The 21,078-nt window shown below is 44.0% G+C and overlaps 1 protein-coding gene across 9 annotated transcripts in view; it reads left to right on the plus strand.

Annotated features, from left to right (window-relative positions):
* The window catches only part of LOC118774305 (zinc finger MIZ domain-containing protein 1), a 141,570-nt gene that overhangs the window by 110,303 nt on the left and 10,189 nt on the right, over positions 1-21,078 (plus strand). For 4 of the 9 annotated variants that reach the window (XM_036523621.1, XM_036523561.1, XM_036523592.1 and 1 more), the window contains exons 7-11: positions 5,946-5,981; positions 17,363-17,498; positions 18,600-18,714; positions 19,822-20,039; positions 20,787-20,985. In XM_036523621.1, the coding sequence (XP_036379514.1) occupies positions 5,946-5,981; positions 17,363-17,498; positions 18,600-18,714; positions 19,822-20,039; positions 20,787-20,985 (704 nt within the window). Of the gene's footprint in view, positions 1-1,125; positions 1,427-5,945; positions 5,982-17,362; positions 17,499-18,599; positions 18,715-19,821; positions 20,040-20,786; positions 20,986-21,078 lie in introns of those variants that run through there. The other 5 variants (XM_036523581.1, XM_036523601.1, XM_036523596.1 and 2 more) reach the window with 2 other exon arrangements.

Here is a 21,078-nt window from a genome sequence, read left to right on the forward strand (position 1 = left end):
ACTCTCATGATAACCGAGAGTCCTCATTCGAAAGCGTGCACAGTTACTCAATGGGCCTCTCTTTAGGGATCTAGGAGTGGCCGCAATAATTTATTAGGCTTGTTTGTAATCTCCATTGGACCCAAACCTGGCAAAAACTTATCTTTTTTGGATGGAGCAGGGTTCTTTCCTGGCCCAATAATTGCTTGCACATGTTCAGGATTCATATCCACCAACTGTATGCTTCTCCCGGTTACCTCTGTTACTCCAACCCACTTCAGCAAGGGGGATGCAGATGAGTGTTCAGTACAATCACGGACAGTACCGGGATTCAAAAGGCCAGTAATGGGGCGCCTTGCACAGGAAGGTATTTACCCGGCTGGAACAGTTTTGCACGTGTCCCACATGTAATTGTTGATATCCTGTATGCTGTAACTCTGCGCTGGTACTACTGCGAGACGGAGAAATGATGCACGTCCTGCCGCAACTGTGGCGTTATAAGGAAGGACCGAGTTTACCAATAATCTGACACGTTAAAGTGAAATCTAAACAGGATTCTCTTTACTGGTGCACCTTAAAAAGCCATATCAGTGTATTTTTCAAAAACCTTCATCAAAGGGATTATGGTGGTATTTTGTAAAAATGTAATATCAAACTTTTTTTTGCCCTCCTGCATATCTGTCTCGTACTCCTCGGCATTTCAGGCATGGTGTTCCCAATTTGCCTTAGACTAATCGGTGACGCTAATTTGACAAGTAAAATTAATTTTCAACGAGATTGCGTTCATTGTTTCATTAAATTACAGCATGTTATTGACAGCCTTGGGTAAAATTGATTTTGGACAGTTTGCAGGTTTAAATGTGTGTAATTATGTTGAACTCTCTGACAGGCACTCGCGTTAAAAAAAAAAAGGAACAAAAAAGAAAACATGTCCTTTAATTCCCTCTCCCCGCCCCCCACCCTCCCAACCCCAGACGACACTGATTCCAGCCAGCACATCAGGAAGCCACCGGCATTGCCTTCTAGCTGAGTCTTCTCCAGCCCTTAATTAGCATGAGTAGTTTGATGGATTTAGTCAACAGTGTACTCCAAAGAGGGGGTAGCGTCACCGCTAAATTTACAAGTGATCTGCATCCGTAACGTAAGGGAGGACCTATGGTGCTCTCTCGTAACGAACGTCGCTTTAAATGAATTGATTGGGGCTTCTTTTTTTTTTTCTTTCGTTACTCTGGACACAGGCCAAGATACAGGCTGTCTAGCGTGTTAGGCACCACCCCCCTTGCAAGTTTGAAATGTGAGCTGCCTGCATTTTTTTTTCTTTTTTTTTTTTCTCCCTTCTGGCAAAGTGGCTGTGGCTGGTTGTGTGTGATGTGTGTATTGGGAGAGCGAGCAATGGATCACTAGACAGAAAAGGAAGATACACCAATAACAGCTGCATACATCCGAGGTGAGGAGATAAGCGTTTGGTTCTCTCTCTCTCTCTCTCTCTCTCTCCCCCTCTCTCTCCCTCTCTTTTTAACCCTTAAACGCTACAGAAGCACTGCTTCCTGTTCCGTTGCTGAGGCATTTGTGGCAAGCGCTGCCTCCACTGATCCAGAATGTGCTCTCTTCTGTCTATTCTGCCGTGTGAAGTTTTTAAAAGCTTAACCTTATTCTCCCTCCCATTGTCTCCTGAGGATTTGTAGCCTGAGTGCAAGGAAGCCGATGGCAAGTACAGCAGGAGCCCATTAGTGAAGACTCCATCTGTGATTGGTTTTGCCTGTGAAACTGAGAGACTGGCAATGAATAATTGATGTGCATTGTGCAGTCGCTGGACAGGCAGAGAGAGAAGAGAGGGTGCCCTGAGACAGACAGAGAGGGAGGGAGGGAGGGAGGGAGGGAGAGAGAGAGAGAAACAGAAAGCTTGAAAATAGCTACTGGCTTCCATAGTGCTGAGATTAAGGCTGCCCTCTATGCCTTTGTTCTGCTGTAGCAGATTCCAGTTTAGAAGTGTTTCCAGACACATGAGCCCTTTTCAGTGCAATGAAGAGAGAGAAATAAGACAGGCTGTTTGTGGGTAAGTCTGGTGGAGGTGTGTGCACGCGTGTATGAGTGAGTGAGCGTGCATGCGTGCACGCGTGTGTGTGTGTGTGTGGGGGGGGGGGGTTGGTGGCAGGGTGGTTAGAGGTGGGATGTGTATGTAGTGGTGGGGGGGGGGACGCTCCTTAGCTCTGTACTGCTGTGATAAGGACAGTGTGTGAAACTGGGAAGAGCAGGAGACAGCAGTGGAGAGTTCTTTGGGTTGGGGGGAGGGGGTGGGCACTGTTGGTAGATACTTGTCATAATGCCCACAGGGTATGGAGTTTTGGGGTGGCCCTGCCAAGGCTGTAACAAGCAGAGCTGGAGTTGGGGAAAGCGTGAGTACAGCGTTGCAGCGCCCAACATGATAGAGTTGTAACAGCTGACTACATTTGACCTAGTTACCAGTCACACAGAGAGGGTCAAAGTGGGTCTGATCTTCTCTTGGAGATGAGCCGGCCTACTTGAGGCAACATTTCTGTCAGTTGTTTAACAGTTTGACAGCAGTCTGTGATGCAATGCAGAGGCTCCACATGCTCAACCAGTCCTTCTGCAAAAACTTCAACAGGCACACTATAGCATAAACAGTGCCTTGGTAATGTCACAATATATAGTTTAGTAGCAGTGCAACAATAATGTTCTTTGGTTATACTGTTGGAGAACAGTATTTACAAATACCAGAACTAACATTGTGTCCTGTAACATTAAACTACTATTTTTAAATGTATGATTAAGCATGACAGGTGTCAAAACCACTGTACTGTAATTTAGGATTACAACTCCTGAGTGAAATTTGGTGTATCTAATGAAAGTGAGACCAGTGTAGGACTTTCCAAGACAGCCTTTAAGAACCACCAGTCATGCAAATTCAAGTGGTCCAAAAGAGCCCCAGTGTGTGCCACCCCTGTTGGAACTCCCCTCTTTCTCCCAGAATCCTCTCTACCCCTCTCTATCCCACTGAGCATTGACATGCTGACAGGTTACCCCCACCTATCATTTCTTAAACAGATGAAGCAGACGAATCCTCGGACTTGAGCTGGCCATAGCTCCGTGCCAAGTGATTAATTTAATAACAAGCGTGCTCTAATTTTATCTCGTAGGCATCATTCCGTTCCCACCACCCCCGCAGCTAGCTTAACTTAATTGCTATTTATGTAAATTATTGAGTTTCTTTCCTTTTTTTTTCCCCTGTCTTGCTTGGTAAGATCGACAGCAACGTGCTAAGACACGAAGTTTTGTGCAACAAGCGGTTTGGCCGTGGAAATGTGCTGTGTAATGCTGCCCGTACGTTCACGGCGGGTGTTTGCACGGGGAAGTGAATGAACACTTATGTCCTCCTTTTTCGCTGTGGAGTTGTGAAATTTCTCCCAGAAAAAAAAAAAAAACAAAAAAAAAAACTTGAGATTTAATTCTTTTTTAGAAATGGAAGGCAAGGAGGGTAGAAAAACCTGCAGCTACCCAGTACGCGTCAAAGCTTGAGCTATGCCACGCTGCACATCAGAGGCTTTCGGGAATATTAATGAGGGGGGATCCACAGGACAGGCGCTTTTCACGCCGATCATTATACGGGCGGTTCAGAGAACTCTCTCCCCGCGCCGTTTCATCCCCCGGCAGAAGCGAGACATGAAAGTGGCACGCACTTTCAGTGCCTTACCTCTCAGGGCCTCCCTGGGAAGCAAACAGCAAGTGATGGAAACTGTGCGGAGTTGCTCCGGTGAATCATTTAGTTTACGTTGTTTTCCTCATCACATCGCGTCTTTCTCTCTCAACTCTCTTTTTTTTTTTGGTCTTGATTTGACTGTTAAACTACACTTCACCGTTCAGCTGGGGTTTTGCATGGCAGAGTAAATGTTTTCAGAATCATCCACTTTCATTATGATTGTCATAGGCTTACATGAATGGATGGATAGCTTTGCCATTGAATGTGGTGCACTAAAAACATTGAAGTGGTAATATATTTTGTATCGAATGCTGGAGTGCTTCTTGGAGGGGAAAAGCAAGCTCTCACTGTATTTCACACTATTGGGTTTTGTCAGTTGTAAGTCATAATATGTCCATACGCAGAAACAAGGAGGAAGAAGAACCAGTGCTTGTTTTATATAGGTCTATAATATGCACATATTTTATTTGAACAGCGAAAAGTGCAATTTTTCACTGCTGGAAGTTCTTTTAAAAGTGCCTCTGCTGGTAATCAGTCATTCTCAGCCACGGTTAGCTCTTGTCCACGCTTGTTCTGTTTGCATGATCCCAATTAGATTCCAAGGAAGCACACAGACATGCAAATCAGCCGATTGGGAGTGTGATCTCACATTACTTTTGAGGTACAGTAAAAGGTGTGTTGTGTCCGTAGGAAATCACCACCTCTGAGAGTGTTATTTACCAAGTATGTTCTGGAAAACCTACTAACGTCACACCCATTTTTTCATAGAATTCGTCTTTTTAATATGTAAATGATACCATAGAAAAAAATAATATAACAATGCAGTGATTGCAATGTATGTGATTGCAATTTGTTGTGCTGCACAATAAATATGAGTATATATGTGTGTATTGTGTATATAAACATATGTATATATGACTATACATATATGTTTATATACACATATACAGTCATATATATGACTCAGAGATATGTATTCATTTACATAGCATATGTATATAGCACTTATACAAAACACCAATTGAATATTCGTAGTTCAAGTATCTAAAACAACACTGAAAAATCTTTGCATTGGCAATTATCCAGAACAGAGGCCCAATCCTGGAGTCTCCCCACCTGAGCGTCACTCCTGGTCCTAATGATCTGCTCCCAGCATGCCACTGCCTCGCTAATTGGACAGAGAGGGCACTTCTACAGCACTTCCACAGCTACTGCAAGGCCACTTACAGTTTGGTAATCCAATTCCTGAATGGATAGAAGCTGAAACCAATGCTGAAGGCATGAAACAGTGTGACAACTGGAACCCCCCCCGACCCCCCCATCTTTAAAGGCTGTTCACTTGGAAGTAATGAGAGGCAGACGCCTTTGACCATTGAAGGAAAGGGACTCTCACTTTTGAAATGCTAAGTGCTGAAATGCTGACACCAGCATGTGATGACACTGTTACAATGAACATTGTTGAGGTGTGAGGAGACTAGATAATAAAAGTTCTTTTCAGATATGGAATCAATAGCTTCGATTTTATCCATGAATGTCATCTGGGTTTCCGCATCGATCAGGTATTCAGCCTGGAGCAGATCATGTTGTAGGAGTTTCTTAATAAATCATAACAGCAAAGTGTCTTAATGCTATTTTTGCATTGGCACTTCTTGACAACATGCATTTTCCTTATGTTGTAATTAATGAAGAGAGTGAAATGCAGTGAAATGATGTTTAGACCAGCTGGAATGAACATTAAGTAGTAACCTGCATGTATTTTGAAGACAAATGTGCAAGTAAACTGGAGTATTTCAGAGGATTGCCCTGCATGTTTTACAAAGTAAGGCCCCAGTGCCTTCCTGATTGGAACTGATAAGAAAAATTGCAGCCACATTAAAAGGCACAAAGGGCTGTTTTATGAGGGATAGCACTTGGTTGGGTGTACCAAGCATTTCTGAAGCAGTCCCAAAAGAGCTGTCTGATTTGTGGGTGCCTGGCCGGTCCAACTGAACACTTTCGCTGGGGTTCATTTTCAAATACTTAACTTTCCCCCCACAAAACCTGAATTTGGCTTCAAGCTCTGGTTAGGTGTACATGTGAAATGAACATTGTAAAGCAATCTTTCAGCGCTCAGCCCCAGGTGTCCTTTAGGTATGTCTCTCCTCCCCCAAGTATGTTCAAGCTGCTCATTGATTCGTCAGTGTAAAAACTGAACCCCAGCCTGCTGTACTGCGAGTTGCATTACCAATGTTGAATTTGAACCCCACAGAAACCAACTCCTGCAGGAGATGTCAGAGTGATTCAGGTACTCTTCCGTGTTATAATATTGTACAGTACAGCTTGTGAACTACATCAGCACAGCACCCTTTGTCAAACCATCCTCACCCTGCACATCCATCGCGTTGATCCATTTCCTTCAGATTCCCAGAAGGAGAGTTACTTCTACATGTTTGCTTTAGGTGTGTTTTTTTTTTCCACAGGAAAGGGTGGGTCTGTTCCATTGGCTGCTAAATGGTTGTCTGTTACAGTTTTGCCAAAGCATGGTTGTTTGGGCTAATTGTTTTTACCTGTGTGTTCTGCCAGTTTTTTATGTCACAGCCATACGTGCGTTAATAGACGAATAGGAAATGACACGGGCCTCTGTTGAATCTAACCACGCTAGGCTTTGTCATCTGAAGTGAGAGTGAACTTTTTCAATTCATACACAGTATATTTGCTGTTGTTGCTAATTTTAACAATGGCTAAAATCATAGTAGTAATCAAGTAGTGTACGAAAGGTGATGCTTAATTTACGATTTGCAAAGTGGAAGACAAAGCGCGTTGCTGTTAGGTTGAACAGAAGCCGCAGGTACATTTACACCTTACTTTGCTTATTGGTGGATTTTTTTTTTTGGGTCCGTAGTCCTCCGCTGCTCTGTCGTACATCTGTCTGTGTTTGTATGCCAGGGGTGTCTTGCATGGATAAAGGAGTGAAGGTTTGTGAGCTGCTGTGGTGCAGGCAATGAAGTTTGTTGTGATCCTTCATTTATTGATGCCATTTTTCTGCTAATAATGTTGTGTGACATTTGATTCAGAATTCGGCTCGCTGCACCGAACCGTAATCCAAGACCAGAGGAACACTGTTATATTGCCCATGTTCGAAAGGGCCTTTTAGCTCAGGCTTAACTTCTCAAAGTAGCTGTTGACCTGGTGCCCATTGAGATTGGTTCATTCTGCTGCAAACATGCACCAGCCTCTCACCTTGACCCTCGGGGTCCACACAACTTGATTGTATCTTCTTTTAATTAGTGTATCATTGTGGACAAGGGCTTACAACATCCCCTTTGTTAATAGCAGCCTGTTGCTCGGGAAACAATCTGGCCACTGTAAGCAGCCTCTTTTATCTGGCTGCCTTTGATACGCTGGTGTCAGGAGCACACACACATGTGAGGTTTTCCACGGCCTGCAAGGCCATTTCAGGTAACGCACAGGGGATGGGCAGTTTACCTGAAGTTGCAGTCATTATTTTATTTTATTCTTCAGAGTGTCAGTGGGTGGTTAGGTTTTTTTTTTTTGTTGTACATGGGTTGAATGATTTTTTTATTATTGTATAGGGGTTATATGATTATTTTAATATAGTATAAACTGTATATATTACATCGCTCATAGCATATTGTATATCATATCTTATTTAAACACCACAGACTTAGACTTTATATCAGGGAGTACACCATCTTTATTTCCCCTGGCGTTAAAAGCAATAGCAAATAGTGACTGCTGTGACCGATGTCAAGATAAGGTGAGCAAGTTACTTTTTAATAGTCAAATAAGATGCAGGGATGAAGCTTTCTTCTCCAAATGACTGTCACATTATCATTTCCCACTGTGCGTCTGAAATGTATTTCCCCTCTGCTCCCTCCAAACAGAGTCTGTGGCACTTGCTTGCACTTGTTGGAGTCATTACTGAAATTAAGATGTAAAGATGTAGGTTTGAGGGAGTTTTCCCACTAAATCAGCTTACTGTTGTGAGGGACGACATGCATTAACAGATTGGAGATCGCATTTAGTTTGGGGGATTTTTTTTTTGTTTGTGATTAATGCGTAAGGATTTAATTCACTGTGGGGGGAGCAAACACAGTGCGTTCATACCTGTGTGTTGCCTGGGAGTAGTGTGTGGGTGGCTATAATTTTAAGTGGAAGGATCTGCGTGCCCACCAGAGGAGATTGTTGCTCAATGTATTGCCCTACTTCTCTTGCTAGGCCATTGGGAGGGAAGCTGTTGCCAGAAAGAGGCATACTTAGAATTGTCTTAAATAGTGCGGACATGCTCTGCTGTAATGGGTACATTGTAAACTGTGTCATGTGTCTGTTGTATTCCTTGTGATGCTCAGTGCATATTTTCAATTGACAGTTCTATCTGTGGTTGATGCACAGTGCATATTTTCAATTGACAGTTCTATCTGTGGTTGATGCACAGTGCATATTTTTTTCAATTGGCAGTTCTATCTATGGTTGAAAGATCTGAATACCTTAATTACGATGAAGCCCCAGTGATTTTGTATAATTTGTGATTTCTTTTGGAAAAATGTCCCCATTACTGGATGATCTGAAAACAAAAATGTAAGTCTAATTTTATGTTTTTGCTTGAACAGGGTGTGTGATTTGTAATTATTATGTATTTAAGACATTTTTCAGTCTTAACAGTGCCATTTTTCTATAAGAAGATTTTTATCATTTCAGATTGTTCTGTTGTGGATGTTTCTTATGTATGGTAGGAGTTACATAGGAGTTTTGATCAAAATGGCTACAAGACATGTCATAATCTTTTTAAGTAACCTTAAAATTAGATGAAAATAATATGTTTTCACCACAATACATTGAGGCATCTCAGTGTTGATTTTTCTTTAATGAATTCAGAAACATACTGTATAGTTCATCTTATCTTTGCCATTGAAAATGCCAGCCATTAACACCTTTTTATCTTTGACTTAGTTATTGCTGACCCATCAGATATCCTTAGCTGTCAAATCACGAAATAGCTAAATAAGGCAAGATTGTGTTGAGATGCATTTTACGATAAACTAAAGGATTTTATTAGCTGGAAAAGGCACGGCCAGCAGTCTTCAGTTAACTCATTTGTTTCGATTATTAATAATCATTTCAATTCCTTAAAGATGTGTCTGAAAATATGAAATGCAGATATGAAGAGGTACTGAATTTCATGGTTTTGAAAAAAATGTATGAAAAATATTAGTAAGATTGAAGTGGGTCCACCTCTGTAGGGATCTATAGTGTGGGTGACGGGTTTGTTCGAAGTTGACCTTTTTCTTTTCTGTGAGGACAGAGCTGAACAGGAAGTGCTCTTTTTCTATTTTTACTTTTTGGCAGTCTGCAGATGTTGATTAGCTCCTGTGCCTTTAGTTTCTTGGTGTTTCCAAAATCTTGGGTTTGTGAGTTTTTGTCTTAGTCTCCTGCAGTATGCGATTTAATGCAGTGTAATGTTTTTAGATAAAAACGATTTACAAATGGAAAGTGGTTAACTTAAAGAAAAGAATAGTAAGAAATTACTTATGAGGATGTCTAGTCTTCTGGGTTTTTTTTTTGGGGGGGGGGGGTGTCTTCAGTTTATTAGCTCTCATCTTGAGGCTGAATATATCAAAAGTATTTCCATAAAAAAAAAAAATGAAATCCACAAGCACAGCTTCTCTGTCAGTGTTCCTACATTTGCAGAGGCACATATGCGTCTCACTGCAGTAATACCTCATTGGCCAGAGTCCAGTGCTTTCTTTGCAGGATGGAAAAGGCAAGGCACCATGGCCATGTGGCCAGCAGGAGACTGTATTTAAGCCGAGGCGGCTCAGAAATGGTCCATAAAACCTAGCCAGCAAGTCTGGCTCTCCATGCAGCGATGAGTCTAAGTACCCATTGACATGGTTCCAACATCACCCAGGCTTCCCAGAGGAGGGGGGGGGGGGGGGGGGGGTTGGGGAGAGAGGGAGGGGGGAGGGGAGTGTGCATTATCGGGACTGGGCAGGGAAGCTGCTCTGCTTTATTACTGAATCTGCTCAGCCAGGAAAGACCTTTAACAAAACACATTGCAGAGTTCCCATAGCTTATAAAGTAATCAAAGTCTCCATACATTCCTCTGACTCAGCATCCCTGGGGAATGTTAAACATGTTGTGCAAATGTGCGCTCGTATATTCAGGTTTTGACGTGGCTCCTTATCAAAGACATGCTGAACAGGAGTTCCTAAACAGACAAAAAGGATAGATTAGTACTCTTGTCGTGAAACGTTTACCGTTTACCTGATTTTTGTGACATTCACGTATCTCCCATCCAGAATAAACCACTGTGATGTGCACATCATGCTATAGCTGTTTGCTTGCTGAAGTCCTTGTCAAATAAAGCACACTTTTTACTTATAGACCTTTTTTTTGCTACAGGTTTACCTGTGTGTATTTAACCTTTCCTCTTTTAATCGAGCAATCACATTTTATTTGTTCTAGCCCTCTTTCCAGTAACGTTGTTAGTGGCAGTGCTTCAAAGGAATGTGATTGTGTGAGGTCACTGAATTGCAAAGTTCATTGCAAACTCATTCTGATAGAGAAGTTTGAGTGTTTTCTTTGGAGTTATTGCGATCTCTGGCTTCAGCGGGGAAAAGGTGTGGTATTGTGTGTGGTACGTAATGGCAGAGCTGAGGTAATATCATTACCCGTTCTCCAGATAGTTCCTCCATTATGTGCTGAACCTTTTGACCCCCACAAGGAAATGATGGTAAATTCAGTGCTTGCCGGTTAGGAGGAGCTTATGTCTGGGACCCTCTCGGCAGATTAGCCATTTTACCGGTCTGTGACTGCACCGCTGTGCTCATGGACCGGCGGCAAGGAAAGCAAACTCCGCTACACTCGATTGTTCCGCCATAAACGCCCCCGAGCGCTGTCCCAGCTCCTCGCCAGTTGTTCCTTCACATTATTGAATTGAAATCGATGAATAAATTACAGAATCCAGGCAAACACAAAGATGAGGATTTTTTTTGTTGCACTTTGCAGGAGGTCTCCTGTGACACTGAAGCGACTGCGTCAGAGGTCTGATCAGGGGAAAATCCTGATTTATGAGTACTCCCGTCGGGCGATTGTGTTCTCTTGGCACCCGCCCCAGCTTTGGTGGCGAAACAAAAATCACGCATATAAGCCATATCGCAACGGCTTTTCAAAGGAGGGCCTCGAAATGATCAAATGCGCGCGGTGGAAAAAAAAAAAGAGAGAGAGGGGCCACTGCGGTGCCATTCGGGAGAAGTTGGCTGAGACCAGCGAGGGAGGCCGTGCTCGGAGATCAGAGAGAAATAGTTTGCATGGCACTTAAGGTGATTTAAGTAACCAGGGTGACAAGGTTCCCATTGCCTCTTTCTTTTATAATTTACTTTCGTCAGCAGGAGGGCTGGCACATTCAAGGCTGCACAAAAAGCGTCTGTCAGGGGCCTCCTCTGTCAGCGGCATGGAGAGGTTCCCCTAGAAACATCAGAGAGCAGGTCACCAGGAGCACTGCCACGCCCCCCGCCCCCCCTCCCCGAGCACCAGCGTCTCTGCCGGTCACTCTCGCTTTTGTTCGGCCTCATTGGCTCATTCACAAATCTACGTCCCCCTCTTTGTGGGGGTGCTTTTTTAACGCCGATGAGGGAGGTTGCCACCTTGAGGATACCGAGTGCATGATCCAGTCCTGGGAGCGTTGTGTTTAAGAGTCAACGCTTGGGCAAACAGAAGTTGGAACAGGCAAAGCAGGCGCCAGAGCGAACAGGTGGAGCTTGTTTTGTAGAAGCGATGTAAAGAATTTCTCCTAATTTGGTTGTGCGCCGTGTGACACCAGCTGAATGTTACTACTGATTTTATTTTGGCCCGACAGTTATGGTGAGCGGTTTCGGCGGGGGCACGGGTGTTTGTTGGCCAGGTTTTCTCTGCCTGTGACACAGCTTTCAGCTGCTGGCAGGGGGCACCTTAATTCGCCAGGGCGGCTGCCATTTGGTGAGATGCCACTCGGTGTTGTTTCAGATGTGGGGCCGATTGTCACCAGACGGTGTGATGCGCGGGCAGGCGTCGGTTGGCGGCAGGCGGGAGGCCGATGCCCTGGGTTGATGAAAGAGCAGGTGTCTGCTGGAGAGGGGTGTGGGTTGGGGGGGGGGGAGTTTGGGGAAGGGCACGTGGGACCCTGGGCGTCTGCCATACCTGCTGGCTCCCCACGATCCCGGCCAGGGCACAGAGACTCCTCAGCGTGAAGGCCAAGACACAGCTGTGCCTGCTCTTCCACTGGGACACCCTCTTCAAATGGGATTAGAGAGGAGCCTCAGAGGCTTTTCCTTCAGTTTAGGAAAACAGGAATCAATTAAAAAAGGAAAGCTTTTTTAAGAAACAATATGATATGTAAAGCTCTGGGGTGATAACTTCAGGAGAAAATTGTTTCTGTGTGTCTTCTTTAAAAGGGGAGAAGACATCAATGGAGAGAAAATTGGATAACTGTCAAGAAACCAATACACCTAATTTATCATGTCTCTCAAGGGTATTATGATACAAGGAGAAAGCCGGAGGCTAAAAGAGGCCAGGGAGCCACCCAGTGTGTCCCAGTAGATACATTACTGTTCTATATGGTGGCTGACCATCACACGTTACAGCTAAGGACTGTAATATCAATAAATCGCAGGCATGGCTTAGCCTCAGGGAAGATCCAGAACAAAATGCAAAGGTGAGGGGGACATTCTTCTAATTCTGAAACCATTTGAAGCCTTATTAACTGTTATACACTAAGCAAATGTGTCCTTTTTCTTACAAGCAGTAAGTGTAATTACAGTTGCACATGATAAGTCACGGTCCTCTCTCATTTGTGGATTTGGATGTGGCATCTTACTGAATGAAGATGTTAAACCAAGGATATACAATGTGCACCACAGTGAACTAAAACATAACCAGGTGCGCCCTGACAGGAAAAAAAAAACATCTGAAAATGATTTATTCTACTTATCTCAGGTTTCGGCATGGCTTAAAGATGGTGTCAGTGGAAACAGATGAGTCCATGACATTGTGTTGAAGTGGCTGGTGTGGCAGGGAAAAAACAGTAATCCTTTTGTGTTCCTCCGGCAGTCCCAGGGGAGAGGCGAGGGAGGTGGAGGGGGTGGGGTGGGGGGGCTGGAAGCAGAAGGCGTGCGGGTGGTGGCAGGACCTGAGAGAAAATGCTGGGCCCGTTTGCCCATCCACTTTCGTCCCCGTCATTCGAGACCCGGTGTTGCTCGTATTTGAGGAAAATAACAGTTCACCACCCCTTTAAAACAGGTTTCCTCGGTAGAGGTGGTGATTTTGTGAGGCGATAAGCTGTTTCTAATGGTAGGGTAGAATAATTCCCATAAGTAGTTTTGGGCGATCCTGTCCCTCCCTCTGTTAGACCTGCTCTGTTGCTGTTCACACTTGTAACAGTGTGGCTTTCACTGTTTTGTTGGCAGCGCTCTAGTTAACCATTCAGGTAATTCAGACTGTAACTGTTTGGTTCGTGCAGTGAGATGATTGGCTTGTTCCTGGAGAGTGTGAAATGAGGAGCAGCTACCCCTTGCTTCCAGGGGGGTTAGCAATGAATTTTAGTGAATGAAGTGCCCTGTGTTTGGTAGAATTTGAGAGGTGCTATCAGTGGTGTTAAGCCCTTTTGCCGATGTCTCTGGTGAAAGATACATATCCCCTCTTTATCAGAGGCTTAGTAGTACCTCTTAGTTTATTTTGTTCTCAACATGTAATGAAAGTGGAAACTCTGTAACAGATGGACCCAGTTTTGATCGGATCTCTACTTTATTCATTTTAGTTTTATGTCCCTACTCATGTGGAGATTAATGCTGTTGGTGCCATGTACAAATAAATAATAATCTGTCCTGTACTAGAAATATTTTGGCTGCAATAAAATTTGCTGCTGGGAGTTTATTGTATAATCTGTCAGTTTTCCTTTATTCATGAGACAATACTGAACATATATGCATGGTTGAAAATGAAGGGTTATGTTAATATAATAAACCAGCAGACGTGTATATCTAAAATCGTGTATATATAAAATCAACTTTTAACAGCCTAATAAAATCTTGACAAATGTGTTTCTTCCTTGTTTGACAAAATGTATATTAAATGAGCTGCTTAAAGATATCTGGCTTGTTACTACAGTAGTTGCCCATTCTCTTGCATGGATTTAACAAAACTGATCAATATGAAACAATGACATTTTTTAAGCAAGAAAATGTGTGAAAGTAGACAACATCCAGCTGAAGTCAATAACAAAACTCCCTTTGATTCCTAACATGAGAGCCCAGCTAACAACAAGGCTCTTGGGAAAGACAACTTTTTTTCTCTTCTGACACTTGTTTCAAACATTGTTTTAGCTAACTAGCTAGCCACTCACTGACTGGAGGAACAAATGGTATGAATGCAAAAGTACAGTTTGAGGTCAGTGTGATTTCACTCAGACAGAAGCGAGAGGTTCTGTGTTTGATTTGTCCTGCGATCTTAAACTTGCCTCTTGGAGAGGCTCTGCTGGAGTCGGTTTTGGTGCCCCAGTCATGAAGAACTTTGTTAGCTTGGTTTTGAAAAAAAAATCTGTGAATGGTTTGTGTTCATTTTCATTGTAAGAACAAAGTACACAGAGTCTGTAGGAAAGAAGTGCTTTCCTACTCCTGCTATGAATATCACCTTTGAAAGGAGCTGAGCCACGTCACGGCTAGGGATCATAGCAAGAGTGTGATATTCATTTAGGAAGTGGAGCTGGTTGTTGGGGAAGCTGTAAACAAAAGTAGACAGAGAGCACGCAGAAGTCAATTGCAGGAAATATGCATCCAAAGGATACATTCGCATTTTCATTTTTTGGATCAACATGGCAGACTTAAAACTGCATGCCGACACCTGGGCTTTGCAGTTCCAAGTATATCAAGTCCAATTATAGGAACATAAAGTCTAGCTACCAAAAAATCAATTCTGTACCAGTGCATATCAACATTTTTATTTGTGGCCCTTTATAGTGGTCTGTACCTTGCAGCTGTGTATGGGTTATTTTGAGCTCTACGCTGTGTGTGTGAGTGTGTTAGTGTGTCTGACGGATATTGATGTTAGACCTCAGTGCTGAACACCAGGAATCACAGTCTTGGTTGCATGACTTCAGAGTAAATGTTGGAGAAAGGCTTAATGCAGTGTTTAGTTCCCTTACACTTAGTCAAACGGACTCTTTCTGCAAGATCTTTCCGAACAGGGGTAACTTGTTTTTTGCTCAAATAGACCTATAAACCAAATGATCTCCGTGATCATCTCATAAAGGTATGTCACGTAGCAGAGCTGTAGCATGTTAGCTCGTAGATATGCAGAGCTCAGTCTTTACAGAGGGGCAGCAGGCCTGGTCTTCTTACCCACCAGAGCATGTTGCTGCATGGCTCTGTGCCTCTCTCTTTGTATCATTTACAGCCCGTGTGCTTGTTCCTTTACGCTTTTGCACTGCAGTAAGGGCAAATAAAAGAGCTGATCGGTCACGTTGCGCTGCACAGAGCCGGGCCTCCTCCACACTGATCGATACCCTGGAGAAACAGCGCAGTCTGTCTCCTGACACCTGCCTCAGAAGGGGGGGGAGACCCAGCTGCTTACTGTAGCTCTAGAGTGCTCGGTTTAGAGGGGAGGGAGGGAAAGAGAGCGAGGGAGGGAGGGAGGGAGGGGAAGAAAGAGAGACTGCTGGCACCATCTGTACATGTCTTTTGTATTCTCCTCCTCATCTTTACACATAGGCTGGGGCCTGTGTGCTCTGTGTTCAGATGAGAGGGGTGCACGGGCCACATGCTCTATCTCTGTAGGGTGGCTGAAGGGATATTATCACCTGTGATTAGAATAATCTCCCATCAGTCCTGCTGGGTTTATTTTTTCTTTATTTTTCACCCACCAAAAATCACATGAGAGGAAGTGGTGCATATTGATGAGAAAATATTGGCCTCTGTGCCGTTGGTGCCCTGGGAGGCAGCAGGAAATGAGGCAGAGGTGCCCTCATTGTTTACATCGATACCGCATGCTTCTTACACGTGTGACATTTACGAAACTTGGGTTTAGTTTATACAATAAATGCACTCGCTTGTAAATAAGCAAAGAAATTTGTGGGGACAAAACAATAGCTAAAGTATTATTCACTTGTTAACGACCACGTCTCGAAAAGAGAATGCAGACTTATGGCCTGTGACATGGCTTGAGGAATGCGGAATTACCCTGCTGCTGCCCGCTTGATGGTGTTTGCTCTGGCAATGCGGGCTGGGTGCCTTGATTGCGAGTCGAAAATTGACAGCTTTTTTTTTTTTTTCCCCCCGTTGCCCATCAGCCCCTACGAGAGTGCTGATGTTCCACTCGATTTTCTTCTCCTCTGTTTTAAAATTCTCTTCTCGTGTTTGGCATGCGCCCACATGCGAGGGTAGTGTCTGGTCGGGAAGCTTCGTGGGGCCCTGTGGAGATGACCGCGTCCATTTCACAGCGCGGTGGTTTCGGCGGGCTGGGGGAGGCCCGCTGTTACGGCACTTTGACACCGCTGTGTGCGAGCTGCTGTCACCGCTACGGTGGCCGTCTGAAAGAGCGCCGTTTCATCCCCCGTTTCTAAGGGAAGTGCCTCTGCTGTGCCTCTCGCTGCCGTCAGTAGCTCGGATGATCCACGCTGATCCGCACTGTTTCTCGTCTTCCACCAAGAAAGGGGGGGAAAAATAAGTCTTTTCTACTTGGCACATTGCTAAAGATGCACTGCAGATGAAAAGCATATGATTTCATCAAATGCTGTCTGGCAGTTACCTAACCCGATGGCAGACATAGTGGAAATGTAGGGCTAGAGCGCACCCTTTTGGTGAAGAATAGAAATGCCAGCAACATCAGTGTGTGGTGTCTGAATGGCTCGTTTTTTCTTCTTTTTAACCTTGTCAGGAGTTCTGCATGTTGCTCAGACAGCTTTGTGTTGTTTCCTTTGTTATGTATCTCTGCATTAATTTACATTTGAAGAATGGCAAGGCTCTGATATATATATATTGTAACATAACTGAATGTCGACCCGGCCGTGTTTAAGCAAAACGTTGTTCTCTGACAGCAACAGAACACAGGAAAAAAAATAAAACGGAACAGTGACACAGGTGGCATTTTTTGTCAGTTTTACTTTATGACAGATTCGCTTTTTAATCAACAAGATCATTAATTAGCATCATCAAAACATCATTCAGAATAATCTACTGCAAATTAAAAATGGAAATAGTTACTGTAGTTTTTTATTTACATTTTTACTTTTGGAAAATGTATTTGTTACATTACGATCCAATGCATTCCATCTCATACAAATACTACATCACCACAGCCACTTGTGTAAAGTGTTTTCAGGAGGTTTATTGTAAAGAACTGAAAAATGTGATTTCTTTCAAACCTATGGTATGATGTCAATGAAAAGGTCTTTTATACCATCTAGAATAAGCACTGGGTATTTTCCAGTAGAGTCAGTACAGTGAAGTCCTTATAACTTGCAGAATAAACAGTAGGTATTTTCCAGACCCGGTACAGTAAGGTCCAGCATAGTACAGCAGAGGCAGTCATTGGGTGTGCCTGAAAGATTTGGCTGACCTGGGGTGGGGTAGGGGGGGGCGGGACTGGAGAAGGTTTGTCTGGAGGAGCTTATGAGTGTCCCCATTTCCGTTGCAGCGCTTCTGTCGTCCTGGTGTGAGGAGCTGGGACGTCTCCTCCTCCTCCGTCACCAGAAGAACCGGCAGAACGACGCCCCGGGGAAACTGCCCATGCAGCCGTCCATGAGCTCCATGAAGCCCACCCTCTCTCACGGGTCAGTACCGAGACCGCCCCCTTCCTGCACCTCAAACCCCTCCCCCTCTCCCCACACCTCAAACCCCTCCCCTCCGAAATGTGCCAGGGGAACATGACATTATCTGTTCAGTGGGCTTCCAGCATAGGCATCCTGTTCAAATGGTTTGTGTCTCCGTGTGAGTGTTTTCACGTTTCACACTGCGCACGTAAACCAAAACATTGACTTCACCCTGCTCTTTTTGATTTTAGTTGTCACTAGTGTCCTTTTTGGCTTTAAACACGTCACTTGTTTTCCATGTCGGTTTCAAAGCACGCCCTCTCTAGTGCTTCTCAGAAGCTCTCAAAGTTAACCAAAAAAAACCCCATTCAAACACTCAAAAGAAATAAGAGCCTATATATCAGTGAGAACTTATTGGTTCTTGGTCTGAGGCCAAGGAAAGCTGTGCAGTATTGTCAGTGAAACATGAGGGAGAGCACTCGCAGGGGACCCCAGTGCTCTGAAGCCGTGCTCTGGTAGAACATTCCGTGCTCTTTGGAGTGTTCTCTCTCAGAACTGGACCCTGATACATTGCCAGAGGCAGGTTAGTAAAGGTCCATACCTCCACACGCAAGAAAATAAACCTGTTCCTGCCCGCCAAGATGGTAAACAGAGCACTCTTCAGAGACCAAGTAAACATCCTTCCAGACAGCATCATTATAAAATCGCTTTGTGAGTCTAACCATTTGTTTTGTTTATGGTGTTGGGGGGTTTTTTGTATTTATGCACAGTTGTTAAAGCTTTAAGACAAATTTTGGTTTGGCAAGATGTTTTTTGTTTGGTTCAGAGACAGAGCGTGATAAAGACTCAATTTTGGTCAGCACTTTCCATCAGATATGCATTTAAATATGTCTGTTTTTAATAATGTGCTGTGGGTGTATAGGTTTCGAGCTAAAATATGTAAACTCTGTGTTTATGAATATACCTTTGGACTACAATGTGTGGGCAACAACCTTTGGTCAATAAATCACTGGCAAATTAGTAGTAAATGGGAGTATTCAATATTTACAACAGCTAATAGACATAATAATGCTAATCCACAATGTCAACATGTTAATATTTGCAATTGCTTTCATTCTGCAGTGATGGGCCCTTTCCATATGACTCTGTGCCCTGGCAACAAAACACCAATCAGCCCCCTGGTTCCTTATCTGTGGTGACCACAGTGTGGGGTGTAACCAACACGTCACAAAGTCAGGTAAGATGAACCCACACACAAACACACAAACACACACACAAACAGCTACCTACATTACCAACCGCTCATCACACAATATGAAACAGTAATTGAAAATGTTTTATACCTCCTGGTTAAGATGTGTAGCTTGTTACAGCAAGTGTTTTTGTCATGCCAGACACATCAGGTGGTACTGATAGAAAACAGTGAGATTACGTGGTCAGCTCAGAGCAGGAGACTGTAAACATTCCCACCCTGTGGTTTCTCGGTTCCACCTACAGTATAGTGACTAATCAGCATGTTTCTACACACCCTACTTTGTCTGTCCTAAAGAGAGAATCATATTTCTGTGGAAAACCAACAAAGACAAAAAGCAAAACATGTGCCGCATGCGATTTTCGTTGTTTTCCCACCCACTTCTCGCCAACTCAAATCTCACCAAGGCTACTGTTATGCACTCTTGCTTTAATTGCTCATCTAATGATGTCAATGCCTGCACTTGCACAAACAGCCTTCGTAAGGTCTCTGAGGGGTGGAAAGTGACATCATCAGGCAGTTAGCTTCTAAATGCCACTTGAGTAAGCCTGTGTGAAAGTAGTCGTAGATCTTGACTGTGAAGTTATTATTGTCTAGTCATATATGCCGTAGCATATACCGTACTAGTCAAATGTTTAAGAACTGATTAGGATGAAACATGCATTCAAAGACATTTTGATCTATAGACTTATGCTTAACAAATTGAAATTTGTTTCTTAGACAAATATAAATAGTGAAGTCGATGCATACATATGAATTTCTTTGAAAAAAAAAATTCAATTTAAAAAAATATTTTTTGGCTACTTTGAAGAATCTAAAATATAAGATAGTTCTGATTTATTTTGCACTTTTTGGTCACTGCATAATTCCATTTGTTATATCTTGTTTTGCTTTGATGTCTTTACTTTTATTCTGAAATATGGAAAACAGTAAAAATAAAGAAAAACCCCTTTCCAATCTTTTGACTGGTGTTGTATATGCCAAATTAACCTCTGGTACAGATCTGTGACAAAAACTAATAGCCATCAGTAAACGACTCATAAAAGTATGGTGTTCATAATGGAAATAACTGTTGATTGTTTTGGATTTCAGGTACTGGGCAACCCGATGGCAAATGCCAACAACCCCATGAATCCTGGTGGCAACCCCATGGCGTCTGGCATGTCCGGAAATAACCCCGGTATCAACTCCCCTCAGTTCCCCGGCCAACAGCAACAGTTCTCTGCCAAAGGAGGCTCCAACCAGCCATACATGCAGCAGGGGATGTACGGGCGCCCCAGCTACCCAGGGGGGGGAGGCTTTGGGGGGAGGTAAGAGAGAGAGTGTTTGTGTGTGTGTGTGTGTGTTCTCTGTCTGTTTGTCTGTCTGTCTGTCTGTCTGTCTGTGTGGGTGTAAGCGCAGACATAGGAGAGCTCTACATGGGAAAGGTCTGCATGTTAGCAGGAGCCCAGGATGTGGGTGGACACACAGCACAAAGAGAACATTCATGCTCTGCTGCTCTCAGTGGGCGATCAATTGAGTGCAGCTCCCATTGACAATATTCCACTCCAAACGCCAAACTCACACTTGTGAGTTGCGGGGGAAAAAAAAATGCCCAGTTAGAGTATTTGCTTTTGTATTCTGAGAGGCGATGAGCCCACATTGTGGAGTCCCATCACAAAGACCTTGATACCAAGAGAATAGGAGACTCCACTTTACTGTCCTTTCTTGAAGCAAAAACAGGAGGTTGTATATCTCACAATTCATGAGTTTGCCATTGGTGATTCAGTTGGTGATCTGCCACAGTTGTTGTGCTTTTCGCTCATGCCAGAATCGTGTAAAGCATCACATAGTGTGTGCCTGTGGGGCTGGTTGGCGAGGCTGTACCCCTTCCAAGATCAGATGCAAATTGCCAAGGGGTGCGACAGAAATCACCCCAAGCTGGGTGGTCAGACAGCAGGATGAAAGTCACATGGCAACAGCAAGGGGCAGTGAGGACGACGTTGTAACGGGGTACAAAAATCGCCCGTTGACGTGGAAGACCTGCCAAGTCACGTGACCTCTCTCCCCCTGTACAGTTACCCGGGAGGCCCGAACCCCCCGGGGGGCATGGGTATTCCCCCTCACTCCAGGACTCCTGCAGACTTCACCCAACCCGCCGCTGCTGCTGCCGCCGCCGCCGTCGCTGCTGCCGCCGCCACGGCAACCGCCACGGCCACTGCCACTGTCGCTGCCCTGCAGGAGACCCAGAACAAAGAAATGAACCAATACGGACCGGTAGGAGCCAGCGCCCAAAATACGCTGTAGATCCCTGAATGACACTTCGCTTTACTGCTCTTAACTGTTTAACTGTCATGCACTTCTGTTCTC

Source organism: Megalops cyprinoides, chromosome 1 (genome assembly GCF_013368585.1).
Source record: "Megalops cyprinoides isolate fMegCyp1 chromosome 1, fMegCyp1.pri, whole genome shotgun sequence".
Classification (NCBI taxonomy): Eukaryota; Metazoa; Chordata; class Actinopteri; order Elopiformes; family Megalopidae; genus Megalops; species Megalops cyprinoides.